The sequence below is a fragment of the Periophthalmus magnuspinnatus genome, chromosome 10 (assembly GCF_009829125.3).
Source record: "Periophthalmus magnuspinnatus isolate fPerMag1 chromosome 10, fPerMag1.2.pri, whole genome shotgun sequence".
Taxonomy (NCBI): Eukaryota; Metazoa; Chordata; class Actinopteri; order Gobiiformes; family Gobiidae; genus Periophthalmus; species Periophthalmus magnuspinnatus.
In genome coordinates, this window is record NC_047135.1 from 26,376,002 (window position 1) to 26,403,186 (window position 27,185).

Here is a 27,185-nt window from a genome sequence, read left to right on the forward strand (position 1 = left end):
CCATAGTATTACTTGGTATCAGATCGAAACATAAAATCACCGATGCCACTCAGCACTATAGAACGGTATTTTTGATTTGCAGTACCTTTAGGTATCTTAGCAGTTAACAACATCGCCTTAACAACTAACCACTATCACCAGTATTTCCTCTCTGATTCTAATTTCACCTGCCTTCTATTTGTGAAGCCTTATTTATCCAGGGACCCTTTTGCGGCTCGCTGTGTTTGGGCTACCCTCCTCTTCACGTCCGCACAGGGGAGCTGTAGTCATCAGTTTTTATGAACCAAAAACGTATTGCACTGTCCTGGTACAATTCAACTATATCTTACCTTTGGGTGGTTTGAAACTGTAATCAATCGCAGTCCCCCCAGCTCAACGTACTCATCAAGTATTATTGCATGGTGAGGAGAGATAATACATTTGGAGACAAGAAAAAACAACAGTGGTTTCGATATCTTTTCAAAAAGTCACAATATCATTTAATATAAAACACTTTGAAATCTGACATTTTCTGGGTTCGGTTCCAGCCAATGCAAACGCCACAGCTGTCTTCATCAGGGCATCACAGGAAAATGTCGAAACATGCAATTTTTTATAATATTGTACAAAGTCAAAAGCGGGAAAAACAGGCGCCGACGCATTCGCCAGCGTTAAGTCTCTGCTGCCTCGTGTGGTCCGGAGGCAAAAGTACGCACGGGGCGGACTTGGCGGTCGGAGCAGTTACACAGATGCCCTCCTCTGTCTTAGGCCGTGAGCTGGAGGGGAAAGCGGAAACGTGGTGTAAGGCAGGAGTATTATTCAACTGACAGCTCTGGACAAAAAATGAGGATGATTACTGCAAATAAGCAAATTTTGATGTGCGCAATAGTTGTGTTTTAGGAATAGGTCATCAAAGCTGCTATGCACTTTCCCGAGGACATAAGTGTACAGCTAAACCTAAAATGTAGTTAACTCTGCTGACACATTTAGAATAACTCAAAATATTCATATTACATATTTTGGAAGGTGTGTATGACTTTAATGAATCGTTCTGAGCATTGAAGCATGAGGTGTACAGTGCTAAACCCACAGAAACTAATGTAAACAAATCACTAAGCAATTGGGTTAGTGATCAGTTCCTCACTAGTTTTGAGTGACTTCTTATAGAGCACTTCCCCATAGCTAGAGTATACATTTATATTTTCATTTAAAAATATGTTAACATCAAACCTGATTTGAACAACCATAGCATTGTTTTTGTTTTTTATTTACTGATTTCATTTGGCCACCTCTTTATGTCTCTTTTATAATGATCTGATATTTTATGTTTAGTTCAGAGTTGATACCTTTTGTTGTTCTTGTAACTCTTTATGTGTTGTTAATGTACCTGCTTTTGTATGTGACACTTAGTTGCTATGCCAACAAGTTGATCTAAAGGTTATGAGTCAGTTATTGGTTTGTTTTGGGAGACTGGTGAGTTGAGACTGCCGTTGTTTTGCTCTTGTTTTAGCGTGGGTTATGGCCTATGTTTTACAATCTGGTTGTTCAGAAAATAAACAATCAGAAGAAATCTGGCATGTTTCCTTACACCAGAACGCTACAGTATTATTGAATGTAAATTGCAAATATCTCAGCACTGGTTAAATACTTTATATATATTCCTTTTTGAGCTGAGTGAGGGGGGGCCATTAGGATTTCTCTACTGATACCTTAAGACAGCTCTGAGTTGGTCAACCATTTGCAAAACAGTCCTAGGCGAACAAGACCTGGGACCCCTTACCTCTTGCATATCATTATTAGATACCTTTTGGGTATTTTTCTGAACAAACCAATGTTATAATCGCGTGCAAGCTTATAAAGCAGAGTAATGTGTTTGAATGAATGAAATTGTGGCTTGGAGTGGTTATTAAACTATGACAAGATTAGATGGCAGTTATTTTTGTCCAGAGCTGTAGATATTAAAGAGAACCACAATACAACAATTCGTTCTGTGCAAGGACATATCAAGATTCTGACCCAAATATTTTGCTGGTAACAAGAATATGGAAGCACCAAGTCCGTCAAATATATTTCAAAGCAACCGTCCCTTTCCCATTAGCATCGGCCTTGTTTCGAATCCTTCCAAGTACTATTATTATTCTCTGCACTACCTCGGCCTGCCCCTTTGGTCCATTCACACTCGCAGTCACACTACAGAAGCCACAGAGGTGACGGAGGCCACCTTATTGTCCTCGGCCCAGGGCTGGAGGTTCTGCAGGGCGAACAAGGAGGAGTTGTGCAGGCACAGGGGGTCCGGCTGCAGGGGCTGGGACAGGGTCTTCTGGAAGGCCTCCTGCTGCAGCTGGAGCATTAGCCGGTTAGCCTGCTGTCGCTCGGCCTCCCTCTCCTCTGCCGTCTGTCTTCTGAAAGGACAAGAAAAGGCATGAGAAAGTGAAGGCAAGTCTGGCTGGTTTTATTGGCACTTAATAACATGAGTCACACCACAGATTAGAACAAAATGATATGTCTCAGTTCAATTTGTTAAAGCTAAGGTCATAAACTCACTTGATATTCCAGCTCCAATTTCAGAGACATAAAAACAACTGTCTACTTCTCACTATTTTCAGGACAGTTGTGGCATGAAATGTGTATTGAAAGGGCTAGAGACCATAGACTGTATATAGAAGTGGACTAAAGGAGTGTGGAGTCACCCATAGCGTTCAGCTCCAGTCAAATGAAGCTTATCGAGGCTAGCAGTTATAGGGGTGAATTTGGAGTCGAGTTCCATATTTGGAATTCCAACTGCGAGTATCATAGCAACCAAAGAGCCAATCAGGAGTGAGGTTGTTAAAGGTAATGCCCTTTCTTCACCCCTTAGCTTAGCTGTTGACATTCAAACTTGTTGCTAGCGGGAGCAACCTTGGGAAAAGAAGGTTTTGGGAAAGAATTTGTCTGTTATTAATGTTCATATCTTGATTTACAAACATAATAGCAAGCTAAAAATAACAGGATCATGTAGAGCGGGTAAATACGAACATTTTAAGACCAAAATGACCAGCCTGACAGCAGCAGTTACAGAGAGAGGGATGACAGTTTTTCAATGTAAAGTGAATTGGAGCCAGAGTCGATAGAGCTGGAAGCACGATCATGCTCACTTTCTATTTGGAAAGCAGCGGCTAGCAGGTTAGCTATGTCCAATTATATATATAGTCTAAGGTAGAGACATTCGCTGCAAAGACACAACTCCAATGTGGTAACCTGTGGGCAACACCTTAAATGACTATGCCACGGACAAGCATGATTTCTCACAATTCAATATTAATTATTCAATATTAAGACACTTTTTCAAATGAACTAGTCTTTTTTCACATTTCATACAGATGGTAAAAAAATGAGCACAGTGCCTTTTAGGTCATAAAGTCACTATATGTCCAAAGATGCTAAATTCAGACACACAAAAACATTGCATCTGTCTACTAGCACTACACAAAATACAGCTATTCAGCATCTGGTGGTGTTTGGAGAGGGCACTGGCATGGAATGGCCGCCATGTCTCTGTCTAACAGCCACAGGGCGACTGTAGCTTGAATAGACTGCGTCAGTATTGTGTTAGCGATTACATGTAAATCAGTACAACAAAGTGAATGTGTCCAGTGAATACAGCGCATGGTACTTGGACAACATAGGGATGTGATGACCAATGATGTAGCACACAATTCTGGACACTGGGTAACTTCCTACGTGGGCCCACATGTTGTCTATATGTAAAATGCATATTCAACGCTTATGGTAATGATGTACATTTAAAAGAAACAAATATTTCTGAACCACATTAAATTACATTTCAAGTTCACGAAAACATTCAACAACAAAAATGCAAAACAAATCCCACTGGCAGCAGATTTAAAAGTTAGCAGCACTAAACATGGATAACAGTGCTGTAAAAGCTTGTATTTATGCTGCGTTTACTCAACACCTGTGCACTTAGCAGAGCTGCAGGCTACTTGACAGTGATCCCACCGAGTGACAGATGCTGCAGAGGAGAGGAGGAGAGAGGAGAGGAGACAAGGAGAGGTAACGGAAGAGGGCACAGCGAAAACAGTGAGCTTAAGCCCTAAGGTTAGCATCTGTTTACATAAGCAGTACACGCTGTAGTGGGTGTGAACCTGATGGCACTGGGGGTAAAAATGTACGTTAAAATGAAAATGTTTTAATGAAGTGCACTAAAATTAAATTAAAAGGTTTTTATTCTGCACTCCTCTCTTTTAATGCAAATTTTATGATGATTATTTATGATTATTTATGTTTTGATTTGTCCTATTGTGATTTTAACGTCTTCCTTATTCTGTAAAGCACTTTGAATTATTTTCTGCTATATAAATAAACTTGCCTTGCCTAAAAATTAAATGATGACCCTGTTTTGTCACATTTTCTTCATTTAATTGTTTTAGTTAAAATTTATGAACATACTTTAAAGCTACCATTTGTAATTACATTGGCCGACCCGCCCCTGTTGTATTCTCGCATATCACCACTAGATGCTATCTACGTTACTGCAACCTGACTGTTTGCCAGCTTTGGCCTCACAGAAGAAGACCACAGGGACGCACAGGTGTAAAGAAAGTCCAGGTGAGGGCGGGGCAGGTTGCACATCTGCCATCTACTGGTGAAAAAAATCATTACAACAGTAAATCTAAACTATTTATTTTTTGCTACACACTAAATTTTGACACTTTTGTTGTTGCAAGTTTTTTTATTTATTTATTTATTTGTTTATCGTAGTCGCAGTTACTGATCATTCTTGATAAACTACTCTTTTATGACTTAAGTCTTTATTGTTTATACTTTATTAACCAAAGTGTAGTTGTTACCATTAGCTTGTCGATAACCCGCTAACTTTGCTGAATTACGTAAAACTAGCGAAACGTGTAACAAATGCTAATAGCTAACCAACTTGCATATAAATAGCGCAGAGAGAAGCAGGTGGAAGCACACCTCTAAACACTCTTTCATACACACCAGCCCATCCATTAGCCACACATTATTGTTAACAGAATTATCATAATGCGATTGGCTGCCTGCTGATTCGATCACGTTCTTGTTACTAGCGTAGCCGTCACGCGAAGACATCCCTCACGCTATAGGGAAGGGCATAAATCTGCGCAAAACTAGAATATGAGAAAAACCAGTTAGGACCATTCCCCTGCTGCACCGCGCGGACGCTATCGGCTTCGGTTTGGCTACGTTCAGACAAATGTATTCTATTATCCCATTAGGTATTTTCAGCCATGCATCAACGTATTGCCGTGATGTTTGTTGCTGTTGCAGAATGAATTGTGGGTTTGAACTGAAAAATAGTGCTGGAAATTACACAGAACTACCTTTACGCTTTGGAATTATTATCACGTGTTTATACCTGAAAGACTTTTAAACTTAAAACTGCATTAAAAGTACAGTGTGTAGCTTTCTGGAGATGCACGATTCCATGGAAACAGAAAGTTATAAGCCATACTTCGGAACATTCTCCATGTAGATAAATAAATCTTATGCCATATTGTGGAAGGTTACAGCCAAAGGAATAACAAGCCCAAGAGTCACGTTTGTGGAAATGCAAGTCATTTCACAATGCAATAAACACAACCAAAACAAAAAACAAAACAAAATGGGTTTTATTTTTGTCTTTTTTTTAGCTGTGGCTTTAACCTACTGTAAATTGGTAAATCTGTTCAATCATTCAATCTAAAAACAATACTTGAGAGTGCTTCTAGGTCCGTAAATATGAATTTGTTAAATTTCAGATGCTCTTCAAAGAGGTATAAAAAAAGATGAAAAAATACCTTTCAGTATCGAGTGTGGTGATGGTAGAGAAACCGGAACTCTGATAGGTTAAAGGTCAAACATAGACTTAATTTATGATGAACTAATAGTGTATTAAGAATGATTTAGTCTTAGAAACTACTTAATTAAGACTCTACCCTAGCTAAGTGTCCAGCTAAGATACTAAGTCTGATTCATTCTTAATAAACTATATGAATACTTTTTACTTTTACCCCATTACATTTGTCAGAAGGTATCTGTAATTAATACTGAAAAGTCACAGTATGTTTTTATTATTGTTTGAGACTTGTTAAAAAGGCTGAGGGGTTTATAGTTTGAGCATATAAAAACAACGACTGATTCATTAGTTTCTATTAAACTAAATTCCGCACAAATCTTTACCAAAATCACTATTTTTGAAGCCTTATAAGACCTCACAATCTGTGCAAAATACTTTAACTTTTTACTCTTTAAGTACATTTTTAACCAAGTACTTTAATACTTTTACTTGAGTTTTTTTTTTTTACTCTGGTAGCTGTACTTTTACTTACAAAGTTGAGTACTTCTTTCATCATTGTTCATTATGAAATAAGGGTGTAATGATAAGGTAGTTATTACATGGCACCCTATTTTTAAATCATTATTCTATCATAAAAATAAACACATTTATTCATCTTGATTGTTTAGACACACTTAGCTCCTTTAATGTAAACCACTCTTTATTGATTCAACTGTCAACCCCAAATAGTATTTTAAACTTATCTCATTTACCATCGATTTTTAAAATAACTAATTCTCTGATGGCCTGGGATCATTTACACATTAAAACGCTAAAAGCTAATCTCGCTGTAGGTAATTTGCTTGTGAGAAATGCGCTCTGTCCCTTTAACTAGAGGCAGCAGGCCATAGTAATCGGATTCCATTCTCGTTTACCTCCAAATGGCTCTAAACAGCAGTCAGAATGAAGTGGGGCAGTTTTCATCTATGACTTGGGCTAGTCCATTCCCTGTATGAGGGTTTTGCTTGGGACAGCAGCTTTCTGAGAGGAGGAGAGTGGGGTAATTGTGCTTGTTCAAGTGAACTAGCCTCCGATGGCAGCTGGCATAAGCAGAATAGGTGTTGTGTTGTTGGACGCTCTTAATGTCCCAGCTGCGGGGCCTTTTAGTTGTGTTTAAGGCAGTAAGCAGTTTGGATCCCCCCCGGGCCAGAGGCGGACACGTTCGATGATGTCAATTTATGGCGCTGGGAAAATGAAAGGGAGAGGCAAGCTAGCTGTTGAGTGATCCCACTGCTAGCGCAAAGTCAAAATACTTTCTATATTTAAAGCCACAGTACAGTACAGTTTTTCATTTTGGCTGTGTTTATTGCATATGTGTCCTTACTGTGAGAGGGAGGGCTTGCATCTCTCTTATTTGGGCTGGAGGAGGTCTCCTACTTGTTTCCATGGAAATGCTGTTCCACATAATCTTCCACAGTATGGCATAAAACATAGCTATCTGAAGAATGTTCCGAAGTATGGTTTTAACATACTATTTCCATAGAATCATGTAGGTGATGTGATACCTCCTGAAAGTTACCTACTGTGCCTTTAAGGTGAGACATTAAGGCAAATCAATAATTATAGTTTACTCAAATACCAAATAGGATATCCAAAATCACCTCGGTATATCTTTGTATCTAATATAACATCAAAATACAAGAAATTTAAACTGGTGGAGGTTGTTGAATGTGGTTGGACACGGAGGAACAGACTCATAGATATAACTACATTAATAGTATCTGACATTTTTTGCTTTTTGTTTGTTTTTAACACACATAAGGGTTTGTAATAACAATAGATGCCAACATAAACCCAGACTGTAAAAAATTGTATGAATTTAAGTTTCAATTTTTATCATTTATAGCACTTTACACTAGTGCCACATGAATGGTATAAAATAGTTTAAACAAAAAACAAGATGGCTTGCAAAAAATATTTAAACTTTTGGGGGATTTTATCATTTTTTATCAGCTTGTAGTGCAGCTGCTGTTCCTCCACATCAAAAGGAGCAGGCTGAGGTGGCTCAGGCATCTGTTTGGATGCCTCCTGGACGCCTCCCTGGGGAGGTGTTCAGGGCATGTCCCACCGGGAGGAGGCCCAAGGGGAGACCCAGAACATGCTGGATGGACTATATCTCGACTGTGATAGTTGTACCAAATTTCAGAGGTGGATTTTCAGTATCCTCTCAGATCTCCATAATTACTAAGTTTAGGTGTTTGGAACCAAAGGCTAGACAACATTTTTTTTTCTGATTAGTTTTTGAGAACACCCAGAGTAATATGAAAAAAAATATTTTAATATTAAATGTTCAAAATCTGATCTTACCTCCATTTGGTGCGTCTGTTCTGGAACCAGGTCTTGACTTGTGCGTCAGTCATCTTCAGAGCCTTGGCCAGAGTGGCTCTCTCTGCGGAGGCCAGGTACTTCTGTCTGTGGAAGCGCTTCTCCAACTCACAGATCTGCACACGGCTGAAGGACGTCCGCGGCTTTTTCCTTTTGGGCGGCGTCCGATTCTGGTACGGGTGTCCAATACGCCGGGTCACTGAGAAGGGCGACAGGGCTGCTGCAAACACAAGAAAGACTTATGTAGATCTATAGACAGGTTGGGTATAACTGCTGTTTCAGTTATACCCAATTCATTCAAGTCAACTGGGCCTCATACAAAAGCTTTATTTTATATTAAGAAGTTAATAAAAGTCCCTTATCACTTTTTAAAACAAAAATAGAGACACAAACATTTGAGATTGATCACATGAATATGTTTGGAGGCAATTATTTAGTAAAACAATGAAGTGAGATGAATACTGTAAAGGAGACAGAAGTGGGGGAGGGAGACTCACCTGGGTAAGCCCCCTTAGCGAAAGCATAATCTGCTAGAAGGCCATTGCTGTCTCGCAGGTGAGCGAGCTCGGGGTAATAGCATTTGGCCAGTGTCTCCACAGTGCTCCAGACAGGCACCCTGCCGATGTCTCCCTTTGGGAGAGGACAGAGGGGCGCGGCGGCTCCCGGCCCCCCTGTGGCCTCTGCGGCTCGACTCTCCTCTGCCTGCTCCCCTAAAGGAAAGGGAGACACAGTCAGGTCCTGTCTGGAGCAGCCGGCGATCTCACAGACACTAATCACATGAAGAAGCCACAGCGATGAGCACACAGGCTTTAACAGGTTTAATATAGCTCTATACACAGCCCTGTGCCAATACAGGACAACTGCCATCAGAGAATCAGTGACAAACAGCAGCACTCATAACATGGATCAAACCTGGACATGAGGGCCAAACCCTGCAGCTCCTGTCTGCCCTCGTCTATCCACACAATTTAACTGCATCATGTCAGTGTTATTCACTGAATACACACAACCTGCAATTTCTTCTTACACTGAGAAAATATTTATCCACTTCCAAATATAGCATTCGATATACTACAACAACTCTGTATGTTATAATGTTTGAACTGAAGAAATGGTCAAAATTGTGGTGGCTGAGACAACTGCATTTTTCAAGAAGTTTTTTTTTCTTGAGAGAAGTATTTTGTCACATTCTGTGTTTGTGTTGATTGTGTTGTCTCTCTTTAACCTCAATCAGAATTCCTGATTAAACAAAGATACACGAATAAAATAAAACCCTTTTTTACTATCCCTTGATTTTGTCTAATTGTCCTATGTTTTTATTGTCACACTGTCCGCCTTTTCCTGTATCCTTGTTTCTGGGTATTAATAACAACTTATCTGCAGCATCATAAAATATCTATGAATCCTGTCTATTTTGTCAGCCAGAGGTAAACAGAAGATCAATAAACGTAACAGGATCGCTTTTGGCCATGGATCCACTCCCGGCCACAGTCTTGTTCGAACCCAAATGGAAATCAACAAGAAAAGTCTGCGTTTATCACCCCTCCCTCTTCACTGAGCTGTTGTGCCCTGTCTGACACTGTGTTCAGTTGTGTTTGCTCTGTCGGAAAACGCACCATGAGCCAAAATGAATATGGAACATCTGCATATAGGTGTCTCCAGGGGGAACCGCAATACTTCCCCCAACTACAAATATTCTGCTCAAAGAAATTAATTTGCAAGGAAGAGAATTTGGCACACAAAATAACAAAAATGCAAAAATAATGTAATAATGAAATTTAAAAAAAACAACAAACAAACACTGAAGCTTACATAAACACTAGCACGTTTAATATTGATGTTATAAATATGTCAAAAATGAAATAAACTTTTATTGTCAGTCCTTGAGTAACATTTGTGGGCCGGATTTTAATATTGTTTTAATCTTTGTCTGTAATTTGCATTTATGGTAATTGTCCAGATGTTGATGTGCACTAATAGTAAAATGCTAATTGTATCTTTTTTAACGTGGCTTAAGGGACGTGTATGACTCTTTGTAATGAGTTTACAGTGACACAACTATAGCGAGCTGTGTGACATTTGTATAATTTGCTAATTTATTTATTTCTTTTAAGTCAGAACAAAAGTAGCCTATGCATATTTTGTTGTCAATTACTCATGTTTACGTTGAAGTTGTTGCTTTGTACCTCATCCTTATTGACAAACTTTTGTTTCATTTTTTGTTTGTTTGATTATATATGTTTTATTTTCAACCTAGGTATTGCTGCAACTATTTATATATTAAAAAAAATAAGTTGATATTTTACAATGCCCCTTTTGCTTGACATAATCACCCACACATTGTGATTTATCCACAACTTAATATCCGCTATATTACAGGCAATATATTTAGAGATAGACTTAGGTTACGATTTGGCTGTCTCATTCCCCTTGGCTACACTTTGCAGGTTGCGCACGGTGTTCATCTGGTACGGCTCCTTTTGACGCTCGTGCTAAATAATACCGCATTAGACTGCTATTTCGGGCCATCTGCAGACTAAGTAATGGACCAGGGCACACACGCATTTAGAGGGGACCTTATACTTGACAACTGCAGTCAACCGGGCCCCAAGGTGTCCAAAAAGCTGAAAAATATGATCTACCAAATGCTATGGATACGGCACGTCTGGCCTTTCTGTTTTGACTGGACCTTTAAGGAACCACATATCTTCTCACATTCACCCCAGAGCTATTACTGTAAAACTCACACACCGCATATAAATGTAAGGTATTTTTGAGACACGTTTCCCACCGTAGGCCTGTACCTGTCCTGAAATAAACACAACCATTTACAAAAATCTTATTTTCAAATTACATAAAGCATAACGTTTTAAAAATTGTCCTATTCAATGTTCTTACTTCATTTATTTAGTCTTTTATAGGCTTCTTTATACTGGTCCTGACATAACATACAATGTCAACTTATGTCTTAACAAAAATACTTTTCAAAATGACATAAACGTTGCAACTTAATAGCCTATTAACTGTGGTTATTTATGTATATTTATTTAGCATATTTTGTATACGTTTAAACCTATAGGCATATTTATATAGTTATAGCCTAATGACCATATTGAGGGTAAACCTAGGCCTATTAATCTGACATTGTTTAATACCATTGTTAATTGATACAAGTAGCTCCCCTTGAAATACTGACCAAGAGAAAAGTTTTCATAAATGCACTTCTCGGCAAAATCATATAGCCTATTTATGCTTTTCCTGCAAAAATAATATTCTGTATTGCTTCCACTAATGCAAAATAAAGCAGGAGGCGATACTAAATCTGCTGCCTGGGTAATACAATTGGCATAAGCTTATCACAAAATAAAATGCTACCGTAGAGAACACGTTTCCCATAATGAAAGCACTTGTACTTAATAACAGTTCTCTGTGACAGCGCCTCCCTTCCCCACTGCGGATATTACCTTTGTAGCAATCTAATAAATATAGCCGTGAAGGATTCTAAGGGGGATATTGAAATATAACATGAACATATATTGCTATTTATTACACTATACGGGACAGAAGCCGGGCCACTGTGCTTTGTCACGTAGAAAGACACGGCCATGGCGCAGAGGAGACACGGAGCAGGTGGAAACAGGACGAGTTCAGCTCAAATCAAATCTGATGTGGGCTCTGCTGCCATTAACTGCCACTCTGTGATTTAGTATGGCGAACGCTTTCATTATGTTTTTATCGTCGCTACGTGACCTGTAAAGGATACGACACAAGCAAATGCAATAATAACAGTAGGCGTATTATTATTATTATTATTATTATTATTATGTCATGATGTCAGTTTTCCCTGTCCTCCCGTGCTCTCTCCCCCTCCCCTACCTGTGTGTCTGGAGCTGGGTGGAGTGCCTGACTCCTCCCGTGCACACCTGGGGTGCATCAGCCTAATCACCACCACCTGCTGCTGAGTACAAGAAGGCTTGGCAGTCTACACTCGGTGCCAGACCGTCCGCGTGTAAAACGTGAATGTTTCTTGCTAAGCTTTGTTATATGGTACCTTCCTGCAAATGCTCATTTGGATTTATGCACCCTCCAGATTCCTGCCTCTACTCGCCCAGCTCCTGCCGCCACGTTCCAGTCCCGGTATCGCTTCCAGCTCGTCTTGTCTCCTGCTCGTCTCGTCTCCTGCTCGTCTCGTCTCCAGCTCGTCTCGTCTCCTGCTCGTCTCGTCTCCTGCTCGTCTCGTCTCCTGCTCGTCTCGTCTCCTGTCCGGTCCTGGTCTCTGGTTTGTCACCCGCTCCCCGCTCTGGTCTTCGTCTGCTCCGCCCGCCCTGGTACCGCACCTGCTTCTATCCCCGTCCTGGTCCTGTCCTGCCCGCCTCTACCTGCACCGCACCCGCCTGACCCGTCTCCCGCTCCCCGATTCCTGTACCTGCTCTTGTGACCTGTTTAAAGACTGCATTTTCACCGCTGTAAATAAACACTGTTAAAACTGCTCTGGTCTGCATCCTTTGGTCCTATCCGCACCGTTACGACAGATCGGTCTGGCCACTATGGACCAAGCAGGCTCAGATCCGGACCAGATGCGCCGCCTCACGCACTCTCACCCCGAGGCGGTGCTGGGTCAGCACGAACAATCCATTCGAACTCTATTGGAGCTAAATCAGACATTGTCCCAGCAGGTGGCACAGCTTAACCACCAGGTGGCCGCGCTCCTCGTCACCCCGCCTGCTGCAGCTGGAGCGCCACCATGCCTCCCGGAGCCGAGAGGCACGGATCCGGAGCCGTATGCTGGACAACCTCACCTCTGTCGCGGATTCCTGTTCCAGTGCGAGTTCATGTTCCAGCAATGCCCTTCTCGTTTCAGCTCGGGGGCCACCAAGATCCGATATATATGTGGATTACTCCGGGGCAGAGCTCTCCAGTGGGCAGAGGCGCGCCTAATGAAGACGTCTGTGGATAGCCTGGATTTTAATGAATTTGTGTCCACGTTTAAGCTGGTGTTTGACCACCCGCACTACCAGGACAATGCTGCCTCCCGGTTATTGACTCTCAGCCAGGGCTCCAGGACGGTAGCGGATTATTCCATTGAATTCTGGACACATGCGGCGGAGCTGGACTGGACGGACAGCGCGCTGCGGGCTGTGTTTGTGCGGGGCCTGAACGAGACTTTGAAAGATGAATTGGTTTCCCGGGACGAACCCCCCGACCTGCGGACCCTCATCTCCCTCACTCACCGTATAGACAACCGCCTACGGGCTCGTCGCCGAGAGAGACGCCGGTCACCGGCCCCGCCGGAGCCACGCGCTGCCCCGCCCCCGCCAGATGAGCCCATGCAACTCGACAGGACCCTTGTGTCGGCCGAGGAGCGTCAACGGAGGCGTCGTCTGGCCGGGGCTTGCCTCTACTGCGGTGAGCGCGGACATTATGTGGTCACTTGCCCAGTTCGGCCAAAAGGGGGGGCCCACCAGTAGCGCTGGGAGTACTGGTGGGCGAGCAACACATCCTGGACTCTTCTAATAGACTGCGGCTCAGCGCCACCCTGTGCGTTCGCACAGAGACCTTATGCGTTTCCGCCCTTATCGACTCCGGGGCTGAGAGGGACTTTATTGATGCCCAAGTCGCGGAGCAGCTCGGGGTCTACCTGGAGCCCCTCGAACGCCCCTTAAATGCCCAGGGGCTCAATGGACGTTTTCTGGGGCACATCACTCACATCACAGAACCTGTCACCGTGATTCTGTCCGGCAACCACCAAGAGAACCGTCAGTTTCATGTCCTGTCCTCCTCCGCTTCTCCTCTGGTCCTTGGTTACCCCTGGCTACGCGCCCACAACCCTGTTTTCGATTGGGCCAGGGGCGGAGTTTCGGGCTGGAGTCCCGATTGCCACGCCAAGTGCCTTCGGTCCGCCCTCCCTCCGGCCGGGAGGTCCGTTCCTGTCGCTGATCCGTCCCCAGACACCCCCAATCTGTCCTCGGTGCCTGCTGAATATCACGACCTGGGGGAGGTTTTTAGCAAGAGCAAGGCCCTCTCTTTACCGCCCCACCGCCCATATGACTGCGCCATTGACCTCCTGCCGGGTGCCCCACTACCATCTAGCAGGCTATATAACCTGTCTAAACCTGAACGCGAGTCAATGGAGGACTATATCCGTGGGTCCCTGGCTGCCGGAATCATCCGCCCGTCCACTTCACCCGTGGGAGCGGGGTTCTTCTTTGTGGCTAAGAAGGACAAATCCCTGCGGCCTTGCATTGATTACCGGGGTCTGAACAATATAACTGTAAAGAATAAATACCCGCTTCCCTTACTGGACTCGGCATTTACGCCCCTCCACGGTGCGACCATCTTCTCCAAGTTGGATTTGCGGAATGCGTACCACCTGGTGCGCATCAGGGAGGGAGACGAATGGAAGACGGCCTTCAAGACACCCCTGGGACATTTCGAATACTTGGTTATGCCCTTCGGTCTCACCAACGCCCCTGCCGTTTTCCAAGCCCTCATCAACGATGTGCTCCGTGATTTCCTTAACCGATTCGTCTTTGTTTACTTGGATGACATCTTGATTTTCTCGCGGTCCCCCCAGGAGCATCACCAGCACGTTCGCCAGGTTCTCCAGCGCCTCCTCGAGAATAAACTGTTCGTGAAAGCTGAGAAATGCGAGTTTCACGCAGAGGAGGTCAGCTTTTTGGGCTTCATTGTGGGGCGGGGCCAAGTAAGAGCTGATCCTGAAAAGATCCAGGCTGTCACTGAGTGGCCCGTTCCTACCAGCCGGAGACAGCTCCAGAGATTTATCGGCTTTGCCAATTTTTATAGACGTTTCATCCGGGATTTTAGTAGGGTTATCTCGCCCTTAACTAAACTCACCTCTCCTGCTTTGCAGTTTGCCTGGTCTCCTGAGGCGCAGACAGCCTTCGAGAAGCTTAAGAGACTATTTACCTCCGCTCCCATCCTGCACCAGCCCGACCCTTCACGGCAATTCATCGTGGAGGTCGACGCCTCCGACTCGGGAGTGGGGGCCGTGCTTTCGCAGAGGTTCGACCCCCACAACCGCCTCTGTCCCTGCGCCTTCTTTTCCCGGCGATTGTCCTCGGCCGAGGTCAATTATGACGTGGGGGATCGGGAGCTCCTTGCCGTAAAGCTGGCCTTGGAGGAGTGGCGCCACTGGCTCGAAGGGGCGGAGCAACCATTCATCGTCTGGACCGACCATAAAAACTTGGAGTACATCCAGTCCGCCAGGCGCCTCAATCCCCGTCAAGCTCGTTGGTCCCTCTTCTTCAGCCGCTTCAACTTTCTCCTCACCTACCGCCCCGGATCTCGGAACGTCAAACCAGATGCCCTCTCCCGCCAGTTCGCCCTGGAGGATAGCCCGGTCACCGCAGAAACAATTATCCCCTCCTCGTGTGTGGTGGCCGCGGTCCATTGGGATATCGAGGACACCGTCCGAGAGGCCCAGACCAACGACCCCGACCCAGGTAACGGCCCTCCAGATAAACTGTTTGTTCCCGATTCTGTCCGGTCTCAGGTGCTCCAGTGGGTCCATGCCTCCCGTTTCGCCTGCCATCCTGGTGCCGGTCGCTCTCTCTCCCTCCTCAGGAGACGCTTCTGGTGGCCCACGATGGACACAGACACCCGGGCTTATGTCGCCGCCTGCCAGGTATGTGCTCGGGCCAAGGCCTCCCACTCACCCCCTTCTGGTCTCTTGCATCCTCTCCCAGTTCCTCGTCGCCCTTGGTCCCACATCGCCTTGGACTTCGTGACGGGCCTTCCCCCTTCCCAGGGGAACACGGTGGTTCTCACCATTGTGGACCGCTTCTCCAAGGCCGCCCATTTCGTTGCCCTGCCTAAGCTCCCCACAGCCAAAGAAACTGCCGACCAGCTGACCAGTCATGTCTTCCGACTCCACGGCATCCCGGTGGACATCGTGTCCGACAGAGGGACCCAATTCACCTCTCAGGTATGGCGGTCTTTCTGCAACAGTTTGGGGGCCACGGTTAGCCTCACGTCCGGGTTCCATCCACAATCTAATGGGCAGACGGAGCGGGCCAACCAAGACCTGGAGTCGGCCCTACGGTGCACAGCCTCCGCCAACCCCGCGACCTGGAGTACTCACCTGCCCTGGATAGAGTACGCTCACAACTCCCTCGTGAGTTCCGCCACTGGTATGTCTCCCTTCGAGGCATCGCTGGGATATCAACCCCCTCTCTTTCCCACGGAGGAGAGGGACCTCGCCGTCCCGTCTGTTCAGCGCCATCTCCAGCGCTGTCGCCGGATCTGGAAGAAGGCCAGGGCGGCCCTTCTTCGGGCTGGAGCGCGCACTAAGGCGACGGCCGATCGCCACCGTGTCCCGGCGCCCGTATACCAACCTGGCCAGATGGTTTGGCTCTCCGCCAAGACGGTCCCGCTGAAGACGGACTCCCGTAAGCTGTCCCCCCGATTCCTGGGACCGTTTAAGATCATGAGGATCATAAATCCATCGGCGGTGCGCCTCCAGTTACCCCCGTCTCTCCGGATTCATCCGACCTTTCACGTCTCCCAGGTTAAACCAGTCCGGACCAGCGACCTGTGCCCTCCGGCCGATCCCCCACCGCCCGCCCGAGTCATTGACGGCCACCCGGCGTTCACCGTCCGCCGCCTGATTGACGTTCGTCGCCGTGGTAGGGGCCTCCAGTACCTCGTCGATTGGGAGGGTTACGGTCCGGAGGAGCGATCCTGGGTGCCCAGGGCACGCATTCTGGACCCCGACATGGTGAGAGACTTCCACCGCGCTCATCCTGACAAGCCTGGGGGTCCACCAGGAGGTGGACCTTAGGGGGGGGGTACTGTCATGATGTCAGTTTTCCCTGTCCTCCCGTGCTCTCTCCCCCTCCCCTACCTGTGTGTCTGGAGCTGGGTGGAGTGCCTGACTCCTCCCGTGCACACCTGGGGTGCATCAGCCTAATCACCACCACCTGCTGCTGAGTACAAGAAGGCTTGGCAGTCTACACTCGGTGCCAGACCGTCCGCGTGTAAAACGTGAATGTTTCTTGCTAAGCTTTGTTATATGGTACCTTCCTGCAAATGCTCATTTGGATTTATGCACCCTCCAGATTCCTGCCTCTACTCGCCCAGCTCCTGCCGCCACGTTCCAGTCCCGGTATCGCTTCCAGCTCGTCTTGTCTCCTGCTCGTCTCGTCTCCTGCTCGTCTCGTCTCCAGCTCGTCTCGTCTCCTGCTCGTCTCGTCTCCTGCTCGTCTCGTCTCCTGCTCGTCTCGTCTCCTGTCCGGTCCTGGTCTCTGGTTTGTCACCCGCTCCCCGCTCTGGTCTTCGTCTGCTCCGCCCGCCCTGGTACCGCACCTGCTTCTATCCCCGTCCTGGTCCTGTCCTGCCCGCCTCTACCTGCACCGCACCCGCCTGACCCGTCTCCCGCTCCCCGATTCCTGTACCTGCTCTTGTGACCTGTTTAAAGACTGCATTTTCACCGCTGTAAATAAACACTGTTAAAACTGCTCTGGTCTGCATCCTTTGGTCCTATCCGCACCGTTACGACATATTATTATTATTATTATTATTATTATTATTATTATTATTATTATTATTATTGGCTAAGATATACATTCTCCATAACGCACACTTTACGCACGGTTTACGCACGCAATTATTTGACCATTTCGGAACTTATTGCCACTTTTTTTTCTTTTTATGAATTTTATAAGGATATGACTATATAAAAATAAATATATTATCTTCGATATTTTACTCACATCTCCAAATTTAATAGGGAAGAACGTGTACAAGGCGTACAACTGAAAGTAAGATATTTGCACTTTAAGTAGCAATAGTATAAAAAGGCTAAAACATCAAAATCCCCTAATAGAACACGGTGCTCCCTCTTGTTGGGTAATGTATACACTGTTACAGATCACAGGATACAGTGTTTAAACATTAAAGGCCTCGCATAGCCTATAGGCTACATCCTATTTCATTTGATTCAAGCAAACAATCAATTTACATTAAGCAATTTATCTTACAAAGGGAGATGTATGGGAGGACAATAAGAGCACTGTGCCATTGTGAAAAATGAGAAAAGGCTAAAATGCAATACAAATGTGACGTCTGTACAGTGAGCCTGTCTGCCACATGCAGGCAAAGTGTGGAGCTGTCAGGGCTGCAGCGCGGATCCCCTCTCCTCCGGTTTCAACTTGGAAATCAGGTCGAAAGTGGGACGGTTAAAATGGCAGCCTCCACTGGCCATCAAGACAGATGATAGTGCGCCTGATTTACGGCCTTTTATAGGAAACCGAGCGGGCCAAATGCTGAAAGTATGTGTGCGTGTGTGTGGAGTGTAACTGAAGCGACTGCTGATCAATAAAGTCGAGAGATATAAGATGCGAAATAATTACAGCGACACAAAGCCGAGAGAAATTAAACGAGGGCCCTCGGTGCCTATGAGTAAAATTGATAAGCCTATTTACACTGTATCTTTTTGCAGTTGACATATCGTCCCCCAGTATTTAATAATTAATCAGGTATAAAGGACGGAATAGTGAATTTTTAATGCATGGAAAGGCAAGGGAGGGGCACGTGCACGCGCTTCATTCTCCTGTTCATAAGAATCAGAGCAGGAGCTTTTATGGCCAAGACATGTCTATTAAAATGGCCACAACTCGATCTTCACCATAATGTTGTGCGTCGTTTAGCATTGTTAAAGAGCCACTGTTTAAGAGCCAAAATACAATGTTATGTCTTTAGAAGATTAAACGTTTCTTAACCGTCTGCGCACCAACGCAGAACAGGAGCTTTAAGAAGCCGAGACTAGCCATTCACAGTAAAACTCAATTACAGTTTATTTTAAAATATATTTATAGATAGAAATTATAATTTATAATAACATAGTAACTTAATGCAGTATTGTTAGACTATTGACTATCTCCAACGTGTTTTGTACATCGTAAAATAAAGTTGGCATTTGTTTTTTAAAAAGGATCAGCCCGTCTATACACTTATTTTATGGTACAGGCCCAGCTGAAATCCGTAACACAACAGCAGAAGTGGGTTGGTTTATTAACTGCAAAAGCATACTTATGCTGTATCTAATTGTTTTTGCATTCCCCTTTTGTAGCGCTCATAACAGTGATATCGATGGGGTTACGCATGCGCTGTAATGTCCAGTATTATTGTGATACAAGTTGGTTGTGTCATTTGGCCGTTTCAGTCAGAACCCGTGGACCTGAAACACTGGGCAGCGTCGTTATCCGTGCTCCGCTGCAAATGGAGAGTGATAGTCCAATCCTGATTCATCAGCACGTCCGTGTCAATCTGTGCGCTCGTACATCAGCCATGTTCCACTACACACTGCGCGCGCGGGAGCCAGCGATCAACACACTCTTTCACTAGTGCAGAATCACATGGTTTTCAATGAGTGCGTTTCACTCAGACAGAAAGCACTGGGCTGTACTGTAGCATTTTACTGTAGCATTTTATGCTTTATCTGGTGTGCACACAATTATACAATTCCATAGTGAAATTCATAGCGTAATTATTCTTGTAGGAGAGTAGGTTATGACTCCAGAAAGAGCAAATAAACGTGACTAATTTGTGTTGTTTCGTCAAGGAGCAGTGTATTCTTTACCTTTTATTTTTAGAATGCAGTGGTATAATCACAATTATTCGTGTAATGTTAAAAAAATTGTCGGTTTTTTTTGTTGGAGTGTAAAAAATAGTTTACACCAAAGCACGGTGTAGTGTTATTTTTTATTATTATTTAGCTCCCTATGATCGGATATGCAGCTGATTAAAAAAAATATATATATATATATATATATTATTATTATTATTATTATTCGCCTATTATTTTTAGATTTCCTGCAGTTTCTTTGAATAGGCTATATTTAGTTGATAACTGTATAGTTAGGCCCACTCCAAAACACACCACCCCGCTGCGTAATTAGGCTGTTGATTTGACTTTTCTATCTGGTGTTATAGCTTATTAATAGGCTAAAAGACTGCCCCAAAAAATGTTCAACTACTTTTACTCCAGTCAGCCAATGCTCCTTTTCCCCAGTGCCACTTGTTCACTACAATAGACTATATAATTCATTGATCTCGTGATTCATTGAGCTCTGTAGTTGAAGCAGGATTTACGTGAATGAGATGCGTTGTGAGTGGAGTTACATAGTATTTACCTGTGAGCCTATCCTTGGCGAATCTCCTGCTACTCTCCATCCACGGGAAGGTGAAGTTAGCCGCGTTGCCCATTCCCATAGCGGGCACAGGCGGGATCCCTGGGTGCGCGGAAGGCGGCGGATGTGGTGCGGCTGCTGCGGCGGAAGGCGGAGGAGGCGGCGGCATTGGTCTGTGCGCTGGCACCCGTATCACTCCCCCGGCGCCCCCCGAGTTTACGTTAACGTTCATGTTCATGTTCATGCTTACGTTCATGTTCATGTTGACGTTGTAGGAGCCAGCCAAGCCCGCCGCCGCCATGGAGCAGGCCGGGTTGTACACGCTGTTGTAGCCGTTGCTGTACACATTGGGAGCCAGCGCGTAATCCGACTCGCCCGTCCGATTGGGAAGCATGCACCCGCTGGACTGATCCGAGCTGTTGAGGATCTGGTCGATGCCAAAGCTAATGGGTTCGTGCTGCTGCTGGTGCGTCTGGCTCACCTCCTCTATCCCGGTGTGCTCCATCGCCTGTATTTTCAGTCAGTGAATTTGAACGAATAGACTTGTAAAAGGATAAGTGCCGACACAGGCCCAGTGATTCTACTCCCTGGAAACCAACAGCGCGACCCCAAACCTGCCCATTATTTTCATCTGTGGAAACGCTGGTCCCTAAAGGAAGAGCTCCTCCGTGGGACTACTTTGTGAATCCATCGTAAACACGTATCCAGCGGACCAAACAAAAGGCAGAATGGGGAACGAGCGCGAGCAGGTGTTTATCCGGAGCGCTCACACATCCGAGGTGTCTCTCTGGAGAGCCTTGACGCGCTTTGTTCGTCTACAATCCACGAGGTGAGCACAAAACATTGACAAATAAACCCAATGCTACACCAAAACCGGCCAAAATAATGGAGTAAAAGCACGACTGAAGAGCAGGACGCGCGGGACGTGTGGAGCGTGAATGGGAGCAGTGCGTTTCAGCAGGTGAGACGAGCCTCTGCGTAAAGGCTGCCATTCGGTCATCCATCCAGCCAGAGCCTCCCTCCCTCTGACTCCCCCTCTCTCCCTCCTCCTTCTCATCCTCCTCCACCCCTCTCCCGGAGCGAGGACACTTGTTTTTTGCTCTCGTCTCTTAAAGAAGCCGCAGCGTCACTGGCGCTTCGGGCCCCGGGTCAAAGCGCTTTTGGAACATTTCGCCGCAGCTTGTCAACACTTGGAGCTGATACAGATAAAGGGTTTAATATGCTCTTCATTAGGTGTTACGGTATTTTGGACTAAAAGATATTTCTCACTCATTGTCAGAATACGCACGAGGGATGCAGCAACGACTTTGTATGCACCTCCTTTGTTTGTGAGAGAGCATTGTGGTCTATGGTATCAACAGCAATTATACTATGTACTTATCTATTGGTACTACTACTGAAAATTTTAAAAGAAGTATAGTTGCTCTTGAACCAAGTTATTTCATAGAATATACATGATTCATATCGAGTCATTCAGACACTGAAACCTTTTTACAATCAATCAAAGCATGTTGGCAATTAGTCTAACCTGACATAAAAACATATTGAAAATTATTGCACGTTTGTGCGTAAAATGTAACTGCATTGAGATATAGGTCATTCATACAGGTCATCACGATTTGCCTTCAATGACTATATAAAGCTAGCACAGATAAATATGTATTCATTGTTTTGATCAACAAAAGCCAATGACAATTTACATCAATAACATGACATGGAAATATTTATAGGCCTTGTTGAATGAAAAGTAATACATGTAGCAATATAGCTTAATAAATAAAATTATACAATTAGTCTAAGAATATCTCAGAATTTTAACAGTTGTAAGAACAGTTGTTTTGTTCCCTCTGCGTGAACATAACACGCGAAATGTGACCCAAAAGCTTAGCTACACTTGTGCACTGCAGTGCAGCTGCATCCTATAAATTCTGAAAGGATTAATGTTTGATTGAAGCTGTAATAGGCGGCGCATAAAGCAGCCATAAACTCAATTGTGCACTTAAGTCCAAAATAACGTCCATTTGAAGAAATGCTTTTATTTACAATAGTCTTAGAAATCGGATCACAAGAAGATATGTTGACCCACGCACGCACGACATGTCATATAGGGGCTATACGGTGCAATAGTCTAAAGAGACGGGGTTGGAAATGAGATAGATGCACACAAGTTGGCGTCAGATCACGAGTGTGAAACGTGGCGTTGCTGATTTGCGCAAATGATTTCACCTTTCTTCGCCCGGAGCGTTGACGCAGATCGCCAGGGTCTCAATTCAATAAAAATGAAAAATGGCTCATAATAAAAGCGCGACACGGGGAAAAACGAATTTAATATATCACCGTTTTATTACGCACTTATTTCACTTTCTGTGCGAATAAAGATATCTCTCCACTGCACAAGGTGGCTAGAGGGAAGCATAAAAATCAATTGTGTGAATTCAAGGCCATATCAATAACGGTCCGGGACGAGATGAGCACGAGTGGAGCTGCTATTAGGCCTGTTTAGATGCGCGCGTTACAATCAAATGAATAGGGACGAGAGGATGCGCAGCCTCAGCACTGCACTGACAACATAATTGGCCGTTTATGCAAAAGCAGAAAGATCTATGGCCACGAGGGCGGGAACCAATGTTTGCAAGGCTCTTTGGGCCAACAACTATTCTCTTGTTTGTGGTTAAGTCAGCAACAAGACATTGGTCCTTTACTATAAAATATTAAACACAACACTGTTTTAATTTAATTTTAACAAAAATGTGACCCTATGCTATTTGTTCAAAATTCAAATGTACACATTTTTGCTACCAAAACAACTTTAAAAAATTGATTTGAGTTAAGCTGTCACACTTGCAAACAGGTGCCCTACTTTGAAATTTGGCAGTGAAGTCATGGCTTTTATTTACTATTTGGAACAGTTGTGAGATAGTGATAATGCACTATTGAATAGCAATATCCTATCACTAGTCTTTCTTCTTTAAAATATAAAGATAAATGGTGTAATATATCCATATTAACTGTCGGAATGTTTGTTCCAGTTTAGATCTGTGCGTAAAACAGATTTTACGCACACGCACATAGGTCACATTTGGCCTATTTTTACGCTACCCTTACTTCTTCCATGTGTGTGTGAGCCAGGCCTGTCAGCTGACCATCAAACGGAGCACCTCTCTCTGAAGACATCCACTGAGGTATTGCCATTTTTAACCGAGACATTCACGTCAGACTCACGCGCGTAAACGCTCTTATAATTTACACGTGTGGGCTTTCACAGCACAGACTTTTGGCTCACAGTGAGGCGCACATCTACTCATCAAAACACTTAAGCATTTAAGACCTGCGAATGGTTATTGTTCTTTATTGAATTTGACACCATCCGCCTACTGAACAGGATGCTTGCAGTTAGAGCCATAATCTTACTACCATGTAACTTCGATTTTAGAAAATGTCCAATATTTGACAAAAATACTATAGGCTAATCCCAACCCTGCATGGTGCTATTTTGCGTTTATGCTTCGGAACAATGCAGTAAATACATGAATAAATGGGAAAATAACTAACTAAATAAATAGGCCTACTAAAGCGCTCTTATATGCCGCACATTTAGGCGCCTCGCTCTGGTCCATTGCACTAGATGCTTGTTAGAGAATCTTCATTAGCTCATTGCTTTATTTTTACGCATCGCTCCGTCTCGTGACCCACTTCCCCTGGGCGTCATTAAAACTATATCTAATAAGCTATAGCGGAGAATTTAAATGATTATTATTTAAATATAGATCCCTGACTTGAGATCCCAATTTAAGAGTGGTTATAAAGTAGGTCAACGGGAGGTCTGCATATAGACTTTAAATGCAAAGTTGACATGATGAAGCCGCGCTGGATTGTAATCAGCAATTTTACTAATGCAATAACAGGCTAATTACGGAAAGGCCCCTCTCACACACGCACACGCACGCACACGTCTTTGCCTGCGCCACTGCTTTGCCCAAAGGCGTAGTGCGCAAGGGGCTGCCGGCTGTGCGTGATGAATCGTTATCTCCAGGCCACGCTGCTCGTCTGGGTAATAAAGTACCAGCGCAGAGCAGACAAAGGGAATTTGTCACACCAGCCTCCCCGATGGATTAGTGCTCTCTGTCGCTTCGTTTAGCTTTAGTTTGGGTCCTAGTGTCCATGTGCGAACGCAAAATTAAAACAAAGAGGTCAACTCAGCAACACGCGAGTTACGGATGAGCGCCAACGAAGCTGTGTGCAAAAAAAGCCTGATGGATAGCTTTAACCAAGAACACAATGGTGCAGGTGTAAGCTCACAAGACGAAAACACGAGGGGTTTCACCATCCAAGAAGCGCAATTAGACGCGGATTTTGCATTTAGCTTGCATCTAATTTAAACTATTGTGCGTAAAAGACAACGGACCATAATGTGCCGCAGTTTTCATTTAGCGACTGTGAAAATAGACTACTACTAAGAGGACTGCAACGATTAGTCGGAATAGTTGTGACTAGTCGACTACTAAAATAATCGTTAACTATAGTGTAGTAATTGCTAATCGTTATCTGTAAAACACATGTCAAAATACGTTTTATCACTAGAACAGCACCATTATTTAGACTTAGAAAGAATGATTTTTTATTTTTATTTTTATCAACTGTACACTTTATTCATAGGTAAATATTCTCTATCTAGGAGCCTTCACACTTTTTTTTAAAACCTTGGTCTAAAATAGGCTATATGTAAAATTAAAAAAGTAAATAATAATAATAATAATAATAATAATAGTAATACAAATTGTAATAATAATAATCATAATAATAATAATAAACAGAAATATTGCTGACTAGTCATTAGTTTTGGTCCTAATCCGTCATACTATTGCTTTGAGGGTTACTGTGGTTTACTTGAATGTCAATTTTAATCCAAATTAGTTCAAACTATTCTAAAATCGGTAGTAATTTACGTGCGTAATGATGGGAAACCCAGGCTAGGTTAGGCCTATATTACAATGAATAGGCCTACAGTGTCTTCAGATGGACAGTGACAGCTTGTTGTTTTTCCAGTCTGGTGTAACTTCTGATTAAAGATTGAGAAAGGCAAAGCAGACAGTAGGTGCGTCCTATAATTGATGTCTAGCTGCTAAGTTGTCCGATAACAGACACATTTAAAGTGACAGCTGAAATGAGGCCAGACTTGGGAGGAAAAAATGCCTTCGCAATCAAGGATGTGGGAGATTACTGTGACGAAGGCTGTCATCCTCCTCCTCCTCCTCCTCCTCCCGGTGCTGTGGGCTCTCGGTGTACGCATGTGTCTGAGTTGCCTTTCAAACCAGAAACGGTCAAATCTGGTCCCATACTCGTTCACGATGGAGATGGATGGTTACATCAAGTCGTGGCTTACAAATAATGAAACAAGGTCAAGAAAAATGTTAGAATGTTTCTCACTCGAGATGGCGACCTGGTGTTATAACAGCCAAGGGTTTGATTTAAATCTGTAAAACAATTCACAGCCTTCTCTTAATTGGCATAATGTTGTGATGAATGAGCATTGGTTATGGGACAAAATAGACACACAATACAAAATCAATAATTCAGTCTGGTCTGGAAGTGAACAGAGGTCTGAACTTTAATAATTGGCCTATTAATATTCACATTTACCAATACAAACGTTAGCCTATTTATATTTACGATCATTTATTGCCCATATTTTATATTTAAGTGTATTTTATTCTAAGATTTATGCATGCCATTTTTATCATAGTTTATATGTTACCATTACAGTACCTAAAAATAATAATGCCTTACAGACTCTCACTGCGTTACACTGATATAATTCATTCACAGTGGGAATAAAACTCTTTTGATTCTGATCTGCATGTAGCCCTAACTTTAAAGAACGATTTTCCATATTCTATTAAAAAGCAATTGATGCAATTAACCCTAATTCAAATAGTGAGGTGATCCCTCAAAGTGAAATAATCAAATATTTAGAGTCACTGCTTAATGTTTGCAACACACGACGTCATCTGTCCAAACTGAATGGACTTTAAAGTTATAACTGCGCGCAAAGATAAGCAGACAATGTAAGTGGGGCTATAATGAATCACCAGGGTTCTGCCGCAGCCAAACAGAACCGCTCCTAATAGTGGAACCCTTTTTATTGCGAGTGTAGAATGACATTATTGTGCATTTGGAGGTTCAGTCCTTGACTGTTCGCCTGCCTCCGGGGAAAACCTGGCGCCTCCTGGCCGGATCAGACGACTGACTGGACGGAGGGAGGAGGAGGAGAGGAGGAGGAGGAGGAGAGAAAGAAGAGCAGACGGATGAGAGCACAAGAGAAGGCAAGAGACAAAACAGCCCAAAACAGAGAGTCGTATTAATACATCTCTCTCTCTCTCTGTATATATATATTTTATTATTTTTTTTATGTTTTATTATTATTGATTTATTTATTATTAGGCCTATAGCAATGATGATGATGATTATATTAGGCCTATTATTTGCAGTTAATAGGCTATAGCTCTGTCCCTCTGTAGCACTCACTTTATTTATCTCAGGTGTTAGGCTACTTTTTTTTGTCTAGACTTTTAAACGCAGCTCGATTCATTGTGCCTCTTCTTGGAGCTGTTTGCCTCAAATAATGCTATCGATTAGGCCACAGAGAGATTCCGAGCTCGGGCTTTATTGAGTAAGTTGGTGAACCTTAAAGTGAATTACAGAAACTGCTCTCTGCCCCTCCAGTGAACTATTTAGGTCAATCTAATTTACTTTAATAAACACCATCTATTTTATTTACTTTCCACGCAGTTTTCATTGGGGGCTTTTTGAGACTATGGAGCTTACCAACTGATCTTTAAATGGCACATAAGACCTGCTAATAGGCCTAATAATAACAA

At 43.8% G+C, this 27,185-nt stretch overlaps 1 protein-coding gene across 3 annotated transcripts; it reads right to left on the reverse strand.

Moving 5' to 3' along the window:
• Positions 1-261: 261 nt before the first annotated feature.
• Positions 262-21,331, reverse strand: tlx2 (T cell leukemia homeobox 2). 3 transcript variants are annotated; one of them, XM_033974694.2, is made up of 5 exons: positions 20,311-21,329; positions 8,656-8,868; positions 8,141-8,378; positions 2,201-2,381; positions 262-755 (listed from the first exon to the last, which is right to left on the reverse strand). In XM_033974694.2, exons 1-5 carry the CDS (start codon positions 20,810-20,812, stop codon positions 744-746), a joined length of 1,146 nt encoding a protein of 381 aa, XP_033830585.1. In that variant the 5' UTR covers positions 20,813-21,329; the 3' UTR covers positions 262-743. The 3 variants fall into 3 exon arrangements, with proteins under 3 accessions (XP_033830585.1, XP_033830584.1, XP_033830586.1); XM_033974693.2 differs by lacking the exon at positions 262-755 and having other exon boundaries at positions 1,878-2,381; positions 20,311-21,331; XM_033974695.2 differs by lacking the exons at positions 262-755; positions 8,656-8,868 and having other exon boundaries at positions 1,878-2,381; positions 20,311-21,331.
• Between the last annotated feature and the right edge of the window lie 5,854 nt (positions 21,332-27,185).